Source organism: Emydura macquarii, unplaced genomic scaffold (assembly GCF_026122565.2).
Source record: "Emydura macquarii macquarii isolate MOO-44397 ecotype Brisbane River unplaced genomic scaffold, CSIRO-AGI_Emac_v2 contig_2994, whole genome shotgun sequence".
NCBI lineage: Eukaryota > Metazoa > Chordata > Testudines > Chelidae > Emydura > Emydura macquarii.
In genome coordinates this window covers 643,104-666,059 of record NW_027133131.1, presented here as the reverse complement: position 1 = coordinate 666,059, position 22,956 = coordinate 643,104, and the positions used below count along the sequence as shown (strand labels likewise).

Genomic DNA, 22,956 nt, shown 5'->3' with positions numbered 1-22,956 from the left:
CCTATGCATCAGCCAGAAAGCTATCTTTCCTCTCTAGCCAAATCTTTTCTTCTTCATTTAATTCATTGCAGGTGACACACTGATGTTAAACTGATATTGCTCTTGATCTTAGCCAAATGGTCAAGAGAAACACATCACAAATGGGACAACAGAAACTTGCTGACAATGGCTGAGGTTTTCAACAGTCTATGGGAGTTAGGTGTCCAAATCCTACTGGACTGCACTGGGAATTAGGCACCTCCTTCCCTGAGATTCCTTTAAAAATCCAAGCCAACCTGGATATATTCATATCTATCTGTATTATAAAGCACTGGGCACATCATTGATGCTTTCTATTAAAACAACAGTAATATATATAGCATCTTATATGTCATGCTGGGTAGATAGGGGGGAGAGCATTTGTCATATTGGTTAACATCAGTGGGTCAAAATCATAATAATTAATGTGAGATATGCCATGTCAGGTACTGTTAGGAAGGTTATAATATGCTAAGTCAGATGATGATACTTATGTTCATGTGTAATATGTGAAATGAAAGTTATAGATGTATTTGAGATATCTGTATTTCAAATTGTGCTGCCCGGGCAACACCCTAGACAGGATGGCGGCAGGACAATAGCCTGCTTAATGGCCCATTAAGACACTCATAGATGCAAGGGGCCCAGGAAGAAATTAAAGGCAGACCTGAAGAGTTACCAGGATTGGCCCATGTGACTCTGGACTCCATTTTAGTTCTTGTAACATTCCACAAGGCCGCATGGCCAGGGCCAGAGGGTATATAAGGCCAAGCCACAGAAACCATTTTGTCTTTGTTCCTGTCCAGTTGCAGACACACACCTACCTCTGGATCAATTCATTTTGCAACTGAACCGAAGGACTAAGACCCATCCAGGTACTGGATGTAAACCAGAGGAACTGTACAAGCCTGCAATTCCACATTTCTTCTAGAAACCTGATGTATATGGACTTTGAATCATTTGTATGTATCTGATTGCTCTAATCCTTTAACATTTCTCTTATGGTTTATTTCTTTCTTTTTACAATAAACCTTTAGTTTTAGTTACTAAAGGATTGGCTGGCAGCGTGGTATTTTAGGTAAGACCCAAACTTATATTGAACTGGTGCTGTGGCTGACCCTTTGGGGGTCAGAGGGAACCTTTTTAGTAAAGAGCACAGAGTTTAAATAACTGGTCTCTTTACTGGACCTAGTGCTGATTTGGGAGCCAGGAGTTGAAATGCAGTGAAGGGGGCTGTATACTGGCTTCTGTGGGGATTCAGAAGCGCGGTTTGTGGCTGGTTGGGAAGCCTGACTTCAGCGTCACCCACCAGTGCCGGGAGAATCTGCTCCCTTTTAACAGCTTGCCCTGACCTTGGCATTATCAGGTGGCTACCCTGGGCACGGGACGGGTCACAGCATCTTCCATGCAGACATCTCAAAACTCTTTACTATTACTTTGAACTTCATGGGGGCATTTGAATCTAAGCATGTCCCTATTTTATAGAGGAGGAGAGTGCAGTACAGAGATTAGACTGTAAACTCCTTGAGGCAAACACAGTTTTTTACTCTGCCCAGCTTCATAGAGCTTCTGGAGATTCCTGTACTATAAAGAATAATGAATAATGCCCCTTGCCCAAGATCACACAGGAAAAACCTGTGCAAAAGCTATCTGTCAGTATATGTCCATTGCCTCGCGTCTTATACTTGGGTTGTAAGTTCCTTGGGGTAGGGCCCCTCTTTTTGTTTTGTGTTTCTATGGGGATTAGCATAATGGGGTCCTGGTCCATGACAGGAGCTTCTAGGCGTTATTACAGTACAAATTAATAAGAAAAGCAGGAAACAGAATTCAGACACCCCAACTGCAAAATCCTGTGCTTGAGCCGTGAGACCAGACTTCCTTCCCTTTGCAATGCTTATCTCAACAGACGTTACCTGTGGCTGTGAAATGGGCATGTGGGTAAAGCAAACATTAAGCATCCAGCCTACCTCCTTGCTGCCATTGGGATCTGTATCACTGCTGAAGTCTTCTGTGTTGAGGTTTTCAAAGTCTGACTCACCCACAGCGATGGGCACCCGGACTGTAAGATTGGGGTTATTGATGAAGGACATATGGTCTTCATCTATGATGTATTTTTCCACACTGCTCCCAATCCCACTGGTAGTGCCATTGCCGTTCTTCTGGTAATCAATGTCCCTGTTGATATCAGCGCCTGTGTGGTTAGCGATGCAGTTCACCTTCTTTTCATACAACTCGTCCAAGGGTTTGACTTCATCCGCCTCTCTCTGCTTGAAATGTGCCTGCATGAACTCGTGTGCTTTTGCCTTGATCCAGGCGATTCCCTTTTTGATGCGAATTACTGCTATTTGCAGGTTGTTCATCTCCCCATCATCATCTGTTGCTGCTAAGTTATCTGCACTGAAAGAGCTCAGCAGCAAGGCCAAGAACAGGTTCAGCACCTGAAGGAGAAGAAGTCACACTTGGTAGAGCTCTGACATTGTGCCGACACACGACAGTAACATTTCCAAAGCTGCAAATGAGCATTTAGTCACCTAAAGTCCTGCTGACATTCATGGAAGGTGCAGAACCAAATCCGCAAGCACCGCACTGAAAATCAACACTGGTACCCGAAAAATCCATTGATAAATCCAGAACTTAAACACCAGGGCCCCAATCCTGCACTGAGCTCCTTGATAGGGAGCCCTAGGCAGGGCAGCACACCACCTCCTTGGAATCAGTGAAGCTCAGTGCATGCGCATGGTACCCCACATGCAGCTTGTTGCAGGACCAGGGTTCCAGGTATTAAAGTTAGGGATGGGCCTTAGCTGCCAAGTTCCAAGGGATTTAGACCTAGCATTTTGGTTTGGTCCCATCTCAAGCTCAAAGGGTGCGTATGAAAACTAAACAATTGAGCAGTCACCCCTTGGCCTAAGTCTCTGCCCTTGTCTATTTTCAGCCCCCAGAGCAAAGCAAAGATGACATTCTCTGCCAAGACCCTTTGGTGCACAAGTTCTTGAGGGGAAGTCCACAAGGAGTCTCTCGCTGGCAGCTTTAAACATGATGACTGTTTCCATTGGTCTATCCTTGCTCTTTTTTTTTTTTTAACCTCATCAACTTTTTCATAGAATTTAAGTCAAGAAGGGGTCATCATGATCATCTAGTCTGACCTCCCATGTCACAGACCATGCAGTTTCACCCACTGATCTTCATCCAGCCTACATTTTATGACTGAGCTAGAATATAGTTTTTAGAAAGAAACTTTCCAATCTTGATTTAGAGGCTTTAAAAAGACTTTGGGGCCCTTCCCTTACTTTCCCTCCTTCTGCTCTATCATTTTATTTTAGCATGAAAACTGGGTTTTCTTCTTGTCAAATTTCTTTTATAACAGAGTAGCTCAATGGTTTTGTGGTGGGAACCCAATGAGGACCTGATCCTGCAAAGCATTTAAAAATGGAGCTGTCTTATTGAAGTCAATAGGATTATTCACATGCTTAAAATTAAGCAATTAAGTGCTTTGCTGGATTGGAGCATAAATGGGTTGAAGTAGTAAAATAATACTCTGAGATCACAATGCCACCATCAACCATTTAAACATTAACAGCGATTTCAGGATAAACTGACATTTGAGGGCTAATTTGTCCTTTTACCTACTTAATTCATAAAGAGTTTAGGAAGTAATTCTGGATACAACTTCATATATTAAATATAGGGCTGTGTGCAAAACTATTTAAAAATGTATTTGAGATCTTGTTTTGAGTGGTTTAAAAATGGGGCTGAGGTCAGGAGCAGTGGGTGTTGTCTGAAATGGTTTGCATTCTTATGTGAAAATTCAAATTTTTGAATGATTGATGTGAAAACTGATTTTTATCCAAATTTTAAAGTTTTTCTTCCATAAAGCAGGGCAATTTTTGCCACAAAGATCTCAAAGCACTTTATAAACATCAGCTAAACCTCACAGAAGCCCTGTGGGGCAGGCATGTATTTACTATACCAGTTTTACAAATGGGTAAATTGAGGACCAAATTCTCCTCCCACTTACGCTGTCTTAAGTCCCGACTAAACTGGAGTTACATCAAGGGAAATGAGAGCAGACTTTGGGGGCAGAGAGGGAAAAATCCATATGTTCAAAAGTGGGCTTTAAGGCCCCCAGTCATGCAAACAATTATGCACATGCTTAACTTTGCAGGGCTTCACTTTGGGTGCCCTACTGACTGATTTTCAGAAACTCTAAGCACCCCAATTCCAGTGTGAAGTAATGAGAGCTACAGCTGCTCAAGACCTCTGAACACGAGCCACAAGGCTCTCTAAAGTTGGGTGCCAAAAATCTGGGAATCCAGAATTAGAGGCCTGAGTGATTTGTACCCAAGGCTACATAAAGTCCATGTCAGAGTCTGGAATAGAACAGTGGCGGTCCTGTGATCTCACCACTGCCTCCCCACCCACAAGCAATCAATAAGACAATAAGCAAATCATTTACTGACCACTAAATTCCCGATGACCATGACCATCATGAAGACAATCAAGCACATGGCCTGTCCTGCCACTTCCATACAGTCCCACATAGTCTCAATCCACTCCCCACACAGCACACGGAAGACAATAAGGAAGGAGTGGAAGAAATCGTGCATGTGCCAGCGGGGCAGCACACATTCCACGTTGATCTTGCAGACACACTCCTTGTAGCTCTTGCCAAAGAGCTGCATGCCCACCACAGCAAAGATGAACACGATGATGGCCAGCACCAAGGTCAAGTTTCCCAAGGCACCCACTGAGTTACCAATGATTTTTATCAGCATGTTCAGAGTGGGCCAGGACTTTGCCAGCTTGAAGACCCTCAGCTACATAAAGAAACCAAAAACAGAAAGACACAAACACCATTTAATTCATCTTCTAAAACAAAAATAGAGAAATCCACAGAGAAATCATTATACTGACAAGTCCTAGATTCTAAGGGATGCAGAGCTCAGACCTGTACCAATGAAGTCAATGGGAGCGGGAAAAGCTCAGCACTTCTCTGAACTTGGCCTTGTATGTTTTGTATTCAATTCCCCTCATGCCCCCAAATTAATTTCATGTTTGAAAAGAAAAAAAATCAAGTTTCCTTCTTGCTTTGCAAACTCTTGAGTGCTGGACAAAATGAGCCATATGAAATCATGTGCCCCAAAGGTTAATATATTTTTACAAATGTCTTCCCCCTTAACAAAAAGGGCCCAATTTCCCAGAGTGTTCAGCACTCATAACTGGGGCCAGATTTCCAAAGAGCTCATCTTCCATGTAGGCCTCTGAACAATTGGCCAGACTTTCAAAAGCTGAACTAAGTGTCATAATGGAAGCTGCCGAGCACTGAACTCTTTGGAAAATCTGGCCCCAGTTGGGCATGCTGAGCATGCTGGACCACAGCCCTTTCAAAAGTTTGGCCCCAGGGGCCCAGTATTCAAAAGTTCTGAGCATCCCCAACTCTAGATGAAGCTGCTGGAGGCTACTGGTGCTCAATACTTCTGAAAATCTGGCCCTAGTATGCCAATTCCCTCACTTTGCTACAGTGCAACACACCCTCAGCCAGGACTGCCTTTTGGTGGTTTATTTTTAGTGCTCTGGACAACTGACCACTGCCTCTCAACAAAGAACATGGACTTTTTATTTTGTTTTACTGCCAAGCTAAGAACCTGACACTGAGGGAGACCCTCCTCCTTTCCCTCCCAACAGCAGCTGAGCTACCTCGGTCTCATACAATACAGAGCTGAGTGGACTGAATACCCCTTCCATTCTCAGTTATTTATGCAGAATGATGTGAATGGCAGGGGTGGGGCAGCACAAGTTTAAGAAACCTGCATCAAAAGAAAAGGAAGATGCAGTAAAGGACAATTCAAAATTACCAGCCACCACTCCACTGCCCGCTAACCGGGGAGCTCCCCTTGGCTTTGACAAGAGGACCGGGCACAGCCAGCTTGCAGAACTGGGCCCTGAAACACCACTGTTAAAACAGAAGACCCCAATCTCATTCCCCCTGAAGCCAATTAGCAACATTTCCATTGATTTAATCACAAGCAGGATCAGGCCCTAACTCAGGAGAGCTGTCTATAACATGGGGCCAGATCCTGTGAGATGACAACTCTCACTGACTTCAGTGGGACCAGCAGGTGCTCAGCATCTTGCCCCTTTTTCAGTTCCTGACACCGCAAGCTCTTCAGGGCAGGGTCTGCTTCACCCTTTATGGATGAATAGTACTGAGTGCATTTACAGACTTCCAGCAACAAACAATAACAAGGGTTCCAGAGTTCAGTTTAAACTTGGAAACAAAGATCAGCAGAATGACACCCATTGTAACTTCAGAAACAAATACTGTGGGGAAGGGAACTACACATTCCACACACAGATAGGGGTCTTTCAATTAAATTAGCAGCATCCTGTTTACACTGTAAATTACAGCCTGTCCCACTCCCATGCTCTGCCTGGTGAATGTCTTAGTCACACTTAGAGCCCACACATGGGGGGGGGGTACACTTTACTGGGGCCCATAGGACCTGTGGGGCCCGGCCCAGGCTGCAACCCCCATAGATGTGTGTGTGGGAGAGGGCCCGTGTTACAAGTTTTACTGGGCCCAAAAATGTTATGCTTGGGCCCTGGTCACAATGTTTTGTACGTGGTTACGCTAGGCTGGTAAAATACAGGATGCAAACAATAACTGAGAGACTAGCCTACAAAATGTTCACAATTTTTTAACATGTGCATTAATTTAGTTGCTAATGAAACAGACAATTTCTGCTCAGATATTTACAGACACAGTTCAAGCAAGACTATAAAATAAAAACAAAAACAAAACCTCTTTTAGGGAGATACTAGGCACTAAAGTAGCCAAAACCAGTGAAAATACGTATAAAGCAGAACCTATTATCATTATAAGCTTATATAATACAAATGCTTCTCTTTGCAAAGCTCAGTTTCTGAAATTATTGTTGTTATTTTTACAGGGTGCCCATGTTGTGTTTGTTGTTCCAGAAGGACTTTTTACCCATTTCGATAGGGGTTCATTTGGCAAATGATGAAAGTTCTTAGCTTTCTGTTTTAACAAACAGTGCAATGAATCAGCACTAAGAATTTGGTTGATTTGACATTTTAAAGAAACTTCACATTTGGATTTTGGTCAAGGGAAAAAAACAGGTTTTAAAGTTCTTGTTTTGGAGTGGAGCAGAATTTACTCATGAAAATTAGCCAATCCATTTTTAAAATGGAGGTTACTTACTGTACCAGGAGGTTCTTTGAGGAGCGGGGTCCCTACCTGTATTTCACACGTGGGTGTGCGCACTTTGCGGAGCGGGGTCCCTACCTGTATTTCACACGTGGGTGTGAGCACTTTGCAGAGCGGGGTCCCTACCTGTATTTCACACGTGGGTGTGCGCACTCTACATGCGCCTGAGTCTGGAAATTCTAAAAAGCAGTGTCCATCGCCCTGCACATGCACGGGACGTCACCTAGTGCTCCCGACCAAGGGTATAAGAGGCAGTGTGGGCCAATGCCAGTCCAGTTCCTCATTACCACAAATCCAACAGGATCCAAAGCAGAGAGGACAGAAGAAGAGTAATGGAATACAGATAGGGACCACACATCTCAAACAACCTCCAGTTACAGTAATTAACCTCCATTTTTTCTTCTAGTGCTGGTCCCTAAGTATATTCCACACATGGGTGATTGACAAGCAGCGCTCAGCCTGGAGAGGATGGGGGGGACAGGTGCAAGGAAGCCAGCAGCAAAGACGCTTGCGGTACCATAGATCCCACTGCTGCATCCGCAGCAGATGCCTGCTCTATCACGCAATGTCAAGTAACCAGGTGGACGGAGCTCCAGGTGGCTGCCCTACATATGTCTTGTATCAGGACTTCCTGCAGGGATGCTGTAGAGAAGACCTACGCTCTTGCAGAGTGACATGTGACATTGCCAGGAGGAGGGATGTGTGCTAACCTCTAGCACTCCGAAACCCACTTAGAGATTCTCTGAGAGGATACAGCTTGACCTTGCAATCTTTCGGCTATGGTGATAAGAAGTCTTGGTGACTTTCCGATAGGTTTGGTTCCTTGCAGGTAGAATGCCAGGGCATGTCAGACATCAAAGTAGTGAAGTCTCTTGTATTTGGCAGAAGCGTGGGGGTTTGGAAAAAAGATGGGTAATTCACAAACAATCATGGGAAGAAATTTAGGATGCAAGTGAAGGTATACTTCTTCCTTGTGAAAAACCAGAGAAGGAGGGTTGCCATCATGGCTTCCAGCTCATTCACCCTCCTGGATGAAGTAATAGCCACTAAAAATGCAACTTCCCTGGATAGGTGGCATGGAACATTTCACCAAGGTTCAAAGGGTTGTCTGGTGAGCATCAACAGGATGAGATTGAGGTCCCTCTGAGGTGTGGGTTTTCTAGGCATAGTCCCTGAGCGTGGGGAGTGAGTCCCCAGTCAGGGAAAACAAGCTATGCTAACTAACTATACTAACAGACTAAGAAGTATAAAAACTATTAACAAATCTATTCACAAGTTCTATCAAAAGCTGGAGAAATCTGAGAACACAGGATTCCAAGTCAGGCCCAGCAGTGGTAAGAAGCAACTGGAGAGGTGTCGGCCCACTCAGTCAGCAGCAAGAGGAGACCTATTGTGCACGTGCAGGCCAACGGACACTGCTAGCTAGAATTTCCAGACTCGGGCACGAGATGCAGAGGCGCACCCACGTGTGAAACAGACGCAAAGACCAGCACTCAAAGAAAAAAATATTAAGAGAAACAACAACCCACAAAGCTAGAATCCCCCTCACCCCAGAACAGAACCAAGGAATATTTTTAACCAGAATAATTTATGTAAAAGGTTTTCTAGTAGCTGCAAGATAGGAAACTTTAAAAAGAAATGGGAGAAATATGGAATACCAATCGGAAAGATCGCAGCACTGAAAGCCCTTCCACGTCTGCTAGACCCAGTTCCATTAAACTGAGGGAGACAATAAATCCGTCAAAAATGTTCCAACCTTCTTGGAAATAATAGTAGGGGTCCATGGCTATGAGCTTCAGGAACATTTCTGCTGTGAAAATTCCAGTGAAAACCTGGAGTGGAGAGGAGACAAAAAAAAGAGAGACGCCCACACAGATACACACACACACACACGCACGCACACACGCACACGCACACACAGATTCTCCTTAGTTTGATTTCAGACCATCCATATACATCTCAAAGATAGGTGAACAGTGGACTAAGAATGGGTGTACGGCCTGTGCAGTGCCATGGGCTATTCTCTGCACTGCAGCTGCACTGGTGCAACCACGACTGGCTTCCCTGGTAGCCATCACTGTATCAAGGACTTACGGACAGATTTTTAGAAGTGATTGAAATTTTTGGGTGTCCAGCTATGGTCCAGTTGATCTGCTGAGCAGAGGATCAACTGGGCTTCCCTTTGCTTCTTCCCATCAACCCTCACTCCCTGTGCTGAGCAGAAGGACTGTTCATTGCATGGCCCCTGTGCAGCTGCATTGCTCTGTTTGGGGCCCTCTGTGCCCACTGAAGAACAGCAGAGAATTAGCCATTAGCACTGTGCTCTGACCTCTGGCCTGCAGCATTACTCAATCTCCTCTGCTCCCCCATCTCCTCCTGAAGCAACCCCCTCACCTTACTGGTATGGGCACTGCCTGGAAAGTCACTTAATCTGGAAGCCATTTCACGCACCACGTGGGCAGTTCACACTACAGTTGTGCCCGTACTAATGTTTACTGCCCAGAGGAAACATCTCCCTTACAGAATTCTGATCCTCAGGGAAGCAGCCGAGAGAGGAAAGGCAGTAACCATTCATGGTAAGTAATGGCCCTTTCTCTGCTAACTGAAGATGCAGTGCAGTTTAAGGTATTCCTTGGGCAGCAGGCTGGCTAACTATTAGCCAACAACATGGCTGCCCACAATATTGTTGTAGGAAGAGAGAGAATAGTAGTACACAGTCTACATCACAAGGGCAGGAAGATGACATAAGAGTAAATACGAGATTGCAGGTAGCATCTAACAGCACCATCTCCCAATACCACAAACAGGAAACCTACACCTCTTCGTGAAACCACACACAAGTGCACAGGGTTAAAAAAAGGGTGGGGTGTGCTCCAGTCTAATAATAAAAATATCTAGCTCTTATGTAGCGCTTTTCATCAGATGATCTCAAAACACTTTGCAAAGGAGTCCAGCTTCATTATTCCCATTTTACAGCTGGGGAAACTGAGGCACAGATAACTAACTTTCTCAAGGTCACACAGCAAGCCAGTAGCAGAGCTGGAAATAGAACCCATGTCTCCCGAGTCCCAGGCCAGTGCTCTTTCCTCTAGGACACACTGCCTCCTTCTGATGGGTTGAAGTGTGATCATCATGGCTAAGACACACCTTGCCAGTCCCCTCCTGGCCCTCAAGCCTGCTGCGAGGCAGAGATCCCTTGTCAGCAGCACTCTCAGAGATACAGGATTGAGTCCCCCTGCACTCCTCTCCAGCTCATCCTGTGCTTTGCAGGCCCTATTCTGTATACACTGAAGCCAGTGTGAAAGACTTCCATGGACTTGAATGAATACTGGATCAGGCCCCATCTGCACCTGCCCTTTAGAGGATCTTGTCCCTAATTCCTGCCCCCACCTCCTGACCCCACCCCTCTTGGTGGTGGTGTTTTATGTTGGTGGTACACAGCGTGGTAGAGTTTGGGAACCGCTGCCCTTCAACATGTTTTCCCAAAGCACTCTTACCAGATTTCCTACGGCCAGCACATCTTGAAACTCAGGGGTCATGGGATGGTGCTCCATCGCCATGAACAAAGTGTTCAGCACAATACAGATGGTAATGGCCAGGTCGACAAAGGGATCCATGACAATCATGTTCACTATCTCCTTCAGCCTGATCCAATATGGATGGCACTCCCAGATCAGGAAGGTGTTGGCAAATTTGTACCAACAGGGGGGGCACTTCCGCTGGGACTCTTCCAACTCTGCAGTTACAAAACAGAAAACAGCAAAGAGTCAGGTCTTGTCTGTTAACCTGGCTCCAGTATCGTCTCACTGTGTCTCTGCCTATATTTCGATTTAAGCTCTTTGAGGCAGAGATTCTCTTTGCTGTATGTTTGTACAGTGCCCAGCACAATGGAGCTGGGCCCTCTAGGCGATACCATAATACAAGTTATAGTAATGGCTTCCATCACTGTTCTACCCAAAAGCCCAACCTCTGGGTTTAGGATGTGATTCAACAATCACTGCGGTTAATGGGATTCCATCTACCAGACTTCACACAAGGCCCTCAGATCTCACCTATATTCAAAATTGCACCAGTTTAGCTAAAGATTTAAACTGTGCAATGCAATAGTGTGGACACACTTAGTTCAATTTAAAACCTAGCTTATGTCAATGTAGCTTAACTCAGTAAAGAATCGATTTGGGATAAACTGATATAAACCTGGTTTAAATCAAATTAAGAGCCTCTACATAGTGTTTTGAACCAGTTTTTAAACCAATTTAAATTTTGGTGCGATTTTAAATATAGCCAAGGCCTAACTGAGGTGGTGCATGACACAATACCGCAAAATGATTTAATCAGCCAGCAGCTTATTAAAATGAATGTGCATTTAGAGAAAGCCAGCATGTATGCAACATCTGTTCCTGAAGTGGGTTTATTTATTTAAGATATTTTTACATTTTTCCTGGAAACTTAGGTTGCTTTTTGCCTGTTCTTTGACCTCTGGTTATTCTATCCAAACTGCACACAATTGTCCGAGGTGGTGGCTGTATTTCTGACAGAGAAGGAAGGGGTGCTTTGCTAGCTTTCTCCCATTTCAATTGGTCTTTTGATTGCTAAGAATCTGGTTGCCTTGGTTTTCTGGAAGTTTAAACAAGAAAAAAAGGGCCATAGCACTGGAGCTGTAGGAGTTTGTGCAGGAGTTAAGCAGCACAGAAACCTTGCCCCATTTTCAAAGGATATATCATTTCCATATATATTATTACAGGATCCTGTGAGAATCAGAGAACACCACACATACACACACACATCCCGCCTCCCTCCCCACACAACTGTTATTCTCAAATTCTTGCAGGCTCTTGCATAATATATTTGGAAATCAGAGTCACTTGTTCATCTCTAGCTGCTGTTTATTTCATCATTTCTGTCACATGGAGGTCACTTTCTCTTGACAGCTGATATAGCCAAGGTCTCAATGCAGTTCAGATCTCTCCATTGCTGGGCTCCAGGCAAAGGAGACATTCTCCATTCCCTGTGTGTGCAGAACACCTATACATTCAGACTGAGTGACAACTATAGTTTCCTCTCTGCATATTGTTATTGGAATCAGAACATTCACCAGCTGGTTTTACTTCCTGCACCTAGGAGTGTGAGAGTGTTTGAAGAGATGCAGATTTAGGTGTACTTCTCCAGTGCTTAATTTGTAATGAAATAGGTGCTGCGGCTATGAATTGCCAAGCCTAGTGGTGCCGGGGCTCAGCCGTGGCACAAATTAAGCACTCTACTTCTCTAAGGGAAGAATCACCACTAAGTTACGCATCAATTCTTTGGTGCCTTCACAACAGCTCAGCAGGAAAATCCATTTGCCTCCCCTCTGCTCCAACCACCAACCTCTCTGGCTGTTGTGGTTTCATCTCTGCTAAACACAGCACAAAACCCACCTTTTCCATGGCTGCCTACAAGCAGTTGTGTTGGCCAGATCCCCTCCTTCAATGTCTTTCCACCCACCTCCTTATTGTGACATATCATTATTGTGCAGCGATAGCTCAGTGTTGCAGTGTTCCAAAGGGCAATGAATACAGCTATGCAAAATGCTCAGAGCTTTCTAGCTCACAGTCTGGGGTTTTGTTACAAAGCCACAACCTGGGGCCCAGTTCAGAAGACTGAGCCATGGTTCAACAGAACCTGGAGGAATTTGTGGCTCGGAGTAGATGCCAGGTAGAACTGCAGTTCCACACATATCCCACCATAAACACTGAGGTTTCAGCTGAGGCCAGGTTTGAAACTTATCATGCAAATCCAAACAAGAGGGAAAAAGAAAGGTTCAGATAAATCCTCCAGACAACCCACTCAATTGTCACACTGCTGTAGTAACAAACACATTGCTACATGAGACGGTAACCAGTCAAATTAGATGCAGAAACAATAGGTATCAAACCCCCCAGCCTTAACTCCATAACACATTAGCCAAGAGGAGAATCTCCTTCTAGCTGCAAGTAATAGGTTTTTTAGTTTCTCCAAGGCAGCCACAAAAGGGCACTAGGCAAAACATATACATATATAAACACATACACACACTAAATTACATGGCATTGTGCACACCTTCTACAAGGGTATTAGTTACAACAGTCATTATACTGTTGGTTCGATCCTTTCTTCCATAGGATGCATTCAGCTGATCCATTGAGACCAAGAGAGACCCGGTATGTTTCTTTTTAATTTCCACCTCCGTAGTACCCTGCAAAATTCACATGTCTAATTAGAACAGGCTCTTGACCTGTCTGAAACTTTGCACGCTGTCATGTTAGATAGATGGCACATGCACCCAAGGGAGAAAACAAGACCTTTTTTCCCCCCATACTGATGTCAGTCCTTATTCAAGAGCCTGGTGCTTTTTCTTACCTAAGACTACGGACACTGCTTCCTTGGGCTGCAGCAATAGTTTGCACTGCTTAAAAAAAATGTGGTTACTGGACGTTTATTATTTCCTATATATTCTTAATGTTGAGTATTTGTATGTTTAAGACCAACCAAAAGGAGAGATTTTAAAATTTGGCAATTTCTGCATAGTCCTTTACTCCATAAGAAGTCCAATTTAAATCAATGGGAGGAAGGATAGTCTTGACTGGGACACAGGAGATCTTGGTTCAGTTCCCACCTTGCCACAGACTCCCTGTGTGACTTGGCTAGTCACTTAAAAATAATCCTTCCTTTCTACCACCCTTTGTCTGCCTCATCTGTAAACTCTTTGGGACAGAGACTGGCTCACTATGTGTTTGTGCAGCACTTGGCATAATGGGTCCCTGATCTTGATTAGTCTAGTCTAGGCTCTGACCACTCAACTATAGACTTTCCATACATCGCCCCTCAGATCTAGAATTGAGACCCACATCTCCTAGCTCCATAGCCATACAAAAATTGCTAATGCAGAGAAGCCACAAAGAGACAGAGGCAGAAAGAAATGTATTTATACTGTCCATCTATGTTAACATTTGCTCCAGCTATATATTTGACTCCCTTGCTTTCCATAAACAGTGGCCAAATAAGAAATGAAGACTTTGCTTCTGCGTGAGCACAAGCAATTTGCAGCCTTAGAGAAACTAAGGACTCCAAATATTAAAGAGTATTTGCACTGACTTCTCTGTGAATTTCGCTGAGTTGCAAAGTAGCATAAGCTCCACATTTCTGCTAGTGCAATAGAGAGCACAGATGTTATTTTGTATATTGTTACATCTACCAAAAATGAAATAAAGATAAGTAATTTTTTACGTGAGCAACGAAAGAAAAAGGGGCAAAAACTAAGCGTCGGTAATAAAGGGACTGGTCTGTATTCAAATGCATTTGCAGTCATATGGCTGCATCTTGTGAACACAAGCACAACAAAGGTGCACAGATGCCTGACTTGTGAGCACAATACAGCCTCATTTGAGCCACTTGTATTTACAAGGCCAGGGATCAAGGATTTGGTCCCCAAATGCGGAATTATTTCAGTACTTGTATCTGAAAATTGGGGTCATGACAAGTGGCCAGATTTTAAAAAGAGGTCAGCCCTTGGCAGCCCGGTTGAGAACAGGGGAGACTTCCCCACACTCTTGCCCACTGAGAGCAATGGGGGCTGCTAGTAATTAAGGACAGGCTACAGTGTTAGGGCCCAGCGCTCTCAACTCCCATTCTAGTCAACAGCCAAAATCTGGATTTTGTTATACAAGACAGACGTAAATCATTTCTTAGGGTTTGCTCCAGGAAAGGACTAATCTTACCCAGTGAAGTACGTGGGGCTGGGTTTTCAGAGGAGCCTAAGAGAGTCTTCTTAACTCATGTACACTCCTTTGACAATCCCACTCTGCTAACCTCAATGGGAGCAAAGCTAGGCCCACAAAACTCTGAGTGACTAAGGTATCCTGCATAACCCATGTGATTCCTCAGCAGTCATGATGGTTAATTGGTATTTGCGTTGTTTAACTACAGGCATAGCCAGTTAGCAAAAAGAGCTGCCAAGTAACCAGGAATCCAGTATCACAGAATACAGTAGTATCTTGTCAGGCGTCTTTCATGCATGCATCATGCTAATGACAGTTCCTAATATTTCCATGCTGTGTTAAAAAGAGAACAAAATATTCAAACTACACTTTATATTAACATGCTAACTGGGGAAGAAGGTAGTAACTAAAGTTTAACGTAAGTAAGGAAGGGTCAATAAAGTCTCAAGGATGAATCAAGGATTAAAGGGTATTAATTTAGGTTGCAAAAATTAAAACAATTTAAAAAAACAGCTTGGAATTTACAAACACAGTAGCTGGATTTTCCCCGAAAGCTATTGTTTTAGACAGCTCACAAATGATCTTGCACCCTTTCTTCTTATCCAAGGCCAAACAATCCCTTCTAACTAACAAATACTAGTATAGGCTCTCTCCTGCTTTCTAGACTCACTTGTTTTGTTGACATATTTTTAATGAATTTTTTGACTGAAGTTCATTCAACCCCTTTTGTTTTAAAAGGTCACTGTCAAGAGAAAAATCAGATATTAAAAAAATTACAAAGAAAAAGAAAAAATGATTTTCCTCCATTGTGTTAAAAATTTCCCTTGTGGAAAAAGTCCTGTAGAATTTCAGGGAGATTAAACCAGTATGATTCCATGGATGTTATCCTAAATAGCGTATAGAATTTAAAGGCCCTGATCTGGCAAACTGAGCCAACATGACGGCACAGATCCACATGCATAAATCAGATTGCAGGATCAGGGCCTGAGAGAGAATTATATTATGCTCTAGGGTTCCATAGGCTGGTTTTAAAAATTCTATCACAAGGTTGTCCCTGTTAAATTCTATAGGATTTTACACACAAATGGATGAGATGATTAAAATGGAAGGATTTTAAAAATTAAATTAAGTTTACTTTCCAAGCATCTAAACTGAGGGTTTCATTTTCTGCATTTCATTCAACTTGGGCAGTGAAATTAGACTGGTGAGAGTCTCCCCTCTGTTTATAGTCAGTTTCACCTCCCATTTCTCATGCACTATTGCTATGCTGGGAAAGTAAATCTAAAATGAAACTTTTCACTGAAATTATTTTCTTAATTTCATTAAGACATTTCTTTCATACTAGGCTTTGTAATATATATTACAAAAGAAAAGAACAAAACCCATATTTTGGACCTAAATTTCTTGACCATGTTTCCTTTTAAGCCTCATATTTTACCTGGATCCTCCTTCTCATAGGTCTGATCTTTCACCACAGTTGTCACTCCTGCTACCTGACTTGGTTCTTTGTTTGAAATTGCTCTCTCGCTTTCTCCTTCCTTCACTTCCAAGACCCCAATCCTGCAAGCTGATCCAGGCAGGAGGGTGGTTTCCAAAGCTGCTCCATTTGCACCCATAGGGAGTTCAACGGGTACCCGAAGTACCTAGATCTGACTGCAGGATCATCGCCTTGAATGTAAATTCTCTGGCCTGTCTTCATTTGTCTCTAAATTATTCCTCCATAAAGGATTTTTCTTTTAAATTTGGTGAGATTTTAAAATTTTCTCCTGCTTTATATTTCCCTTTAAATTCCCAAGCAACATTCCTTAGCTGTGAGAAAACTTTCCAGTAAATCTTGATCTGTTTTCCCACCCACACCTCTTAAAAAAATTGTTCCTAAGAATTGCCATGACAAATGGCAGGTTTGTTATTATATCCTTAATTAAAATCTCAATTCCAAGCCTTTTTTTTTCCCCAGGAAGCAAGGAGGATGTGGGTCAGTAGGTTATATCAAGAAAGGAAGGGGGTAACTGAAGCATGGCAGTCCTTGAATCCAATACAGACTGTATAGTCTGGGGTTAGACAAACCAATTTTCATTCCATCAGGGTATCCATTTGGCTTGGAGGGCGGCATACAGGAAAGCAGAAAAGGGCAGACCGCCATGCCTAGACTATCTACTCATTGACTTCCTTACACTGTCATCGGTAGCTGCCTTATCTATTTTCACCTCAGGCAGAAGGCGTCCCCCGGGCCTATGAGATGCCGGGCCGCCAATGAGGGACACCACGCCATTACAATCCACTGTGCTGTTCCTCTTCACATTCCGGCGGATGCTGGGGAAGATCCGCGAGGACCGGCTGCCCTGGCTGTAGCCACTGTAGCCGCTGTAGCTGCTTCTCCGTTCCCGGCCACGGATGGGGATGAAAAGGGAGTCTCGCCTGCCTTCGCTCTCCTCCACTGTGCTGTGCTCATCATCAGCAAACTCGTTCTCTGAGCCTGGATCACGGAAGCGCCCTCTGAAGCTGAAGATGCTACTCTTGCTGTTGTGCCGGGAAAGGAAAGGGGAACCTGGGATGCTGAGGAGGGACTGGGAGGGAGAAGAGAAAGAACAGAGATGGTGTAAATGGTAGAGAGAAAAGCAAAGCGATATCAGAGCAGGCCACTCTCATCCCTGGAGCTAGGGACAAGTCAGTGCAATCGTCAGTTTGGTACAAGTTGGCTCACTTCTGTTCCTAAAGGATAGTTACCTGCATTCCACACATGACACCAGTTAACCTGGACACACTTTGGGACAGGGATTGTGTTTTTGTTTTGTGTCTGTACAGTGTCCAGTACGATGGGGCCTTGACCCTGACCCCGGCCGACACAGATACAAATAATAATCACAGCTAGTTCCTTGGGAGCAGGCTCAGCAGAGAGGCAAAGGAATGAACAGGCCATGGAGTCTGCACTCCCCAAAGGGAGCTGCTGAGCCAAGCCGGAACCACACTCGTGGGGCAGCGTGGGAGCAGCATCCCCAGCTCTTGCCTTGGTGTTGGACTTCACTCCCTTTGGCCCTCAATCCAGCACCTTTAATATGTAAAGAAAATTCTAGAAAATGACAGAGCCCAAGCATGTTGGGTACATTTTTCAAAAGCACCTAAGTGACCTCGGAGCCTTAATTCCATTTTCAAAAGCGACCTGGCACTTATCTGCCCAAGTCTAATTAAAAGTCACCTGTGTAACTCCCCTGACTTCAGATTGTTACTCCTGATTTGTATGAGGCTCAGAGGGACGCTCATGCCTTTGGGACTTGCTGTGTAAGCAAGTACTACAGGACTGGGCCCTAAGTTTCTTCCTGATCCAGCACCAATTGAAAGGAATAGAAAGATTCTCTTGGATTGCAAAGGGCACCGGATGAGGAAATTATCCTGGATGGAAATGGATGCGACTCCTACTAATGGGAAGGAATGTTACCTGGTTCATGATGGAAAATTTCCTTCCCAGCCTATTGTCTGGCAGCCTAAAGGCCTTTCTCCTCATTCCATCCTCCGATTCAGACTTGAACACCTTCTCATTGTCACACTTCTCCTCTCCTTCCAACAGCTCCTTCTGCTTCCGTTTCTTCCTCCGATTTCGCCGCTCCTTGTCACTCTTAGAACTGAGTTTGGAAATCTCAGAAGAGCTCTGAGACATCCTCCCCCTGCCATCATCCTCCACAGCATCTTCTGAGACCGTCCCTGCCGAAGTGACCATGGCAGCAGCCTGAGGGAAAGGGACAAAAATTAATTGGTTCCTTATTTGGTGGACAGAGAAAGGGGATGGGTAAGACAGAAAAATGACAGACATCTCTCATAGGCAGAGGCAGTGAAGTGGAGTGGAGTGGTTACAGCACGAGGGCTGAACCAGGAATCCCCATCTCTATTTCCTGCTCTGAGAAGCTGTGTGGTCTAACACTTAGGGCACAAGACCAGGACACCCAACTTCTAAGTTCTGCTTCCTCCTTTCAATGGGAATTTTGCGCAAGTGATTAGAACACAGGTCTGAGATCCAGGACTTGTGGGTTCAGTTGCAGACTCCCCTTGGCTCACACCTATCAACAAGTAACTTCACCTCTTTGTCCTTCAGTTTAGTCCTCCATCAGATGGGTAGAAATAATAATTATCTGCCTTACATGCGTGTTTCAAGGCTTAGTTAGAGACCAAGAGATGTTTTGAAATTCTCTGGTGATAGATGCTTGACCAGTGCGAAGCAAATAGAATGAATCTGTGGCTTTCAAAGAACATCACAGTCACCACTGTGCTATACACCTGCAGTGTTGCACAGGCAGCAGAGATAGAACCCAGGTCTTCTTGCTATAAAAGCAAGGCCCCTGCCACTTTAGCTAAAGGAGAAATGCCATAAAATGTTAGCAATATGCTGGCCATATGAACACAGGGTGAGCAATTCTAATTCCATCCAACAGAGGGCAGTGAAGCTCAGACACACCACCCAGTTCATTACCGTATTTTTATGATATGACTCTGCTCTGTAATTAATGGCCCAGAAAAAAATTGTAACTTAAAAAAAAAAAAAAAAGTATTCCTCAAAATAGTAACTAACCTGCGCTTCTTCCTGCTGCCTTTTCAGCTGTTCCAACATGGCCTTGAATTCTGCTTCCTTTTGCTCCGCTTCCTCCAGTGTGGCCTGGTTCTGCTCTTCATAAGCCATGGCTACCACAGCCAAGATCAGATTGACCAGATAGAATGACCCCACAAAGATAACCAGGACAAAGAATATCATGTAGGTTTTTCCTGCTGCTCGCAAGGTCTGAAAGAGAAGCAGCAATTTCCCTATCACTTTGATACAGAAGAGACTGTCTACAATACAGACCTGAGCAACCAATCACAATCATCCTGCAGTGGATGGTTCTAAAGAAAATACATTGGTGCTATACACACAAAGTGTTATCTAATTGCTTAGCAGGACCCACTGCAAAGAATTAGGACACACCGCACACCCAACAACCTTGGGCTAAGCAGTGAAATGACTCCTTCCTTTAAGAAGTAGTCTGATGCTATGTCAAGCAGAAATAAAGGTTGGAAATCTGACTAAAGGATGGAAGTTTTAAGGGATTCAGAAATACTGTGTGAAACTCAATGCTGAGCACAGAGATTCTTTAAAAACAATGCTGGTTCAGCAAGATACCAACCTGCTAGAGAGGTGTGAATTGTTCTTAGACAGTATGAATACGCTTTGCCCTTCAAAGCACCTGGATGCCCTCTGTTATGCTACAAGCATGTCAGCAAAGCTGAGGTGCGCGGCATATGCGCAACATACAGTGGGACATTTTTGCAGCACTCACCCTGGAAATAAAATAGCTTCCAGGCTGAAAACAGTCAATGCTACATGCACTCTCCCTGATGCCATTCTTCCCCTCCTTACAACACAACTCCTCCGAAGTCACACAGGCATACTTGTGGGTGCTCACTCAGATCCCCCACAAAAAGAACCCTGTCATTCCCCATCCTCCCACAAGTGTGTATGAAATTACAGGCACCAGAACACTGGAAGCAAAAGAGAAGCAATGCATTTACTTACTAATTGATACAAGTTTTCCCAAAAATCCTGAGTCATAAGGCGAAATAAGGCTAGGAAAGCCCAGCTGAAAGTGTCAAAGCTTGTGTAGCCATAGTTCGGGTTCCTCCCTGCTTTTATACATGTGTAACCCTCTGGACACTGGCTGCAGAAAAGATTAAAACAGTTTCAGGGTATCAATATTGTAACATCCGTAAGGACAGATTAACAGGAGGCATGTTGCCAGAGACTGTGACGACTTTCACAGCAGCAAGTTACAACATTTTATATGTGCTTTACTTTCATGTGGACAGAGTGGCTGACAAAAAAGAGGGCAACTGACAGCCCTGGAGACAGAAACCCTTATCCACAGAACAAGGATGGCACAGCACGCAGCAGCACAAGGTTATTCACATTGCTTGACCAGGCTGAACTGGAGGGGCTAGCTACAGGAGTAAGAACCTACTGCCATGTTCTTGGTGGGCTTTGAATTAGCCCTCATTCCTCAGCCTTGCTGCAGGCTAGTCAGTGCCAATTGTGGTGGTGGTAAGTCATGTGACATGGATCTGCACAGACCCACCAATGTATTTCATATCAGCCAAAGAAGGTAAGAACAGTTACTACTGAGCAGGGCTAGATTGGAACCAGCAATCCAGAAGTGAAAAGCACTAGATCTCATTCCCAGCCACCCTGAGCCTTTCAGGCCTCCTGAATGATCTAACTGATTAAATAGACTTGAGGTTGAAACTCAGGGACCGCATATATTCCTCCTCTTGTTCTCTTTCTTTTATACCAGTCAAGTTTTCTATTGTGACGCAAATTAACCAGCAATCGTAAGTATTCGACTAAAGAGAATTAATTTACAAATGATATTGGAAATATCATGATCTGTATTGAAAGTATGCATTACATAGACTTTAAATCAGTTACACTTCAGGTAATTAAATGTGAACACTAAAGATTATGGGTGGGGTTTTCAAAGAGCTATGGGCAGCTAGGCACCCGGGACAGGATTGCAGGTGTCCAAGGGACAGATTTTTAGAAGTAATTAGGTGCCCAAGGCCCTAAATTATTTAGGGGGACAAGTCTCAATGAAAGACAATGGGAACTGTGCTTCTAACTTCCCACATCTCCCTTGAAAATCCCATCCTAGCAGGGCTAAGGTCCTTTTGCTGGTGAACTGGAAGAATGTAGCCTGCAACATTCCATACACATCAATTGCTTCATTTTAAGTGGTGCAAAATGAACCACAAATAATGAATTTGCCTTTTTAAAACAGAAGTTGTTTTTTTGTTTACATATGACACTACAGTTCATTTGACATGAATACCCAGTTTCAGGCATGATAAATGCAGAGTAGAGAGACAGTTACTAATGGGGACCACACAATGAATGAAAATATGGAATCACCTCTAAGTGTTTGCCATCACTAAGCTCTACAAAAGCCATTGGAGAGGAAAGACGTTTTTTACTTTTAATAAAATCCAACACTCACCCTGCGTCTGAGCTGTTACCACAGAGCAAAGGATCAAGGGCCCCAGGGATTGTGTAAAAATTTGCTGGAAAAAAAAAGGTTTAAAAATATATGTATCCGCACTACACACTTAATGGATACAGCTTATTACAAAACTACAACAGCCTTAACAGCAGTCATCTAGGTTCTTCCTGAAAGTTAATACAGCCATGTGAGTGCAAATACAAATGAATCACTGCAATACTGGAGCAAGTTAATTCAAGAGTGGGGAGGCAAGGGAGAAGCTGCAGAGAGCTGGATCCTGATTCCCCACTACCTTACACTTTGTGTTGTCACTTACACCCTGTAAACCCTACTAGCATGGTAGCATGTTCACTTGCTTTGCACAAGCACAAACAGTGATATAGGGCAGTAAAAAAATCAGGCCTCTAGTTACTTCAAGTGAAAATATGGCTGAGTAAGAGCCAAGTGAAAACCAAATAAAGGAGCTCAGGAGTCAGGTCAATGCAGAGCTGACAGCATTCACAGACATTTTCTAGCTGCTGTTCCCTTTCACTATGTTTACACCTTGTTTTTATTCCAGGACAAGTTTTTGCTGCTGTTAATGTTTGGGGAATAGGCTGTCCTTTCCACAAGCACTTGTATCTACCTGACATTTGGGCACAAACACAAATATTTAGAATTCATTATCCCCATTTTTATAAAAGTCAACCAGTTAGGATGAAGAATTGATAACTTGTAGTAACGGTAACCAGTTGCACACCATGAGCAGAGAATAACCGAATGCCTCACAGGCTGAATTAATTTGCATGAACTGTTAGAATGACTGCAAATAAGTGGGAAAGGAAAGGAAAACAGGCATAGTGTTCCAGCTAAACTATTAGTTACAAATGGTTCAACATACTCCAGCTATACAATCTCTTTGCACATCTTTTCCAAACGCTTGGGCTTTTTCTAAATCAATGCTGACTGACACACAAAGATA

General features: G+C 43.8%; 1 protein-coding gene across 1 annotated transcript in view; it reads right to left on the bottom strand.

The window, feature by feature from the left end:
• SCN8A (sodium voltage-gated channel alpha subunit 8) overlaps positions 1–22,956 on the bottom strand; it is a 90,067-nt gene that overhangs the window by 23,464 nt on the left and 43,647 nt on the right. Inside the window, exons 8-17 of the mRNA XM_067529814.1 lie at positions 21,993–22,056; positions 20,522–20,663; positions 19,544–19,750; positions 18,419–18,706; positions 17,157–17,549; positions 13,325–13,460; positions 10,744–10,982; positions 8,905–9,078; positions 4,479–4,835; positions 1,986–2,456 (exon numbers count right to left, since the gene is read on the bottom strand). Coding sequence (XP_067385915.1) covers positions 1,986–2,456; positions 4,479–4,835; positions 8,905–9,078; positions 10,744–10,982; positions 13,325–13,460; positions 17,157–17,549; positions 18,419–18,706; positions 19,544–19,750; positions 20,522–20,663; positions 21,993–22,056 — 2,471 coding nt within the window. The remainder of the gene's footprint in view (positions 1–1,985; positions 2,457–4,478; positions 4,836–8,904; positions 9,079–10,743; positions 10,983–13,324; positions 13,461–17,156; positions 17,550–18,418; positions 18,707–19,543; positions 19,751–20,521; positions 20,664–21,992; positions 22,057–22,956) is intronic.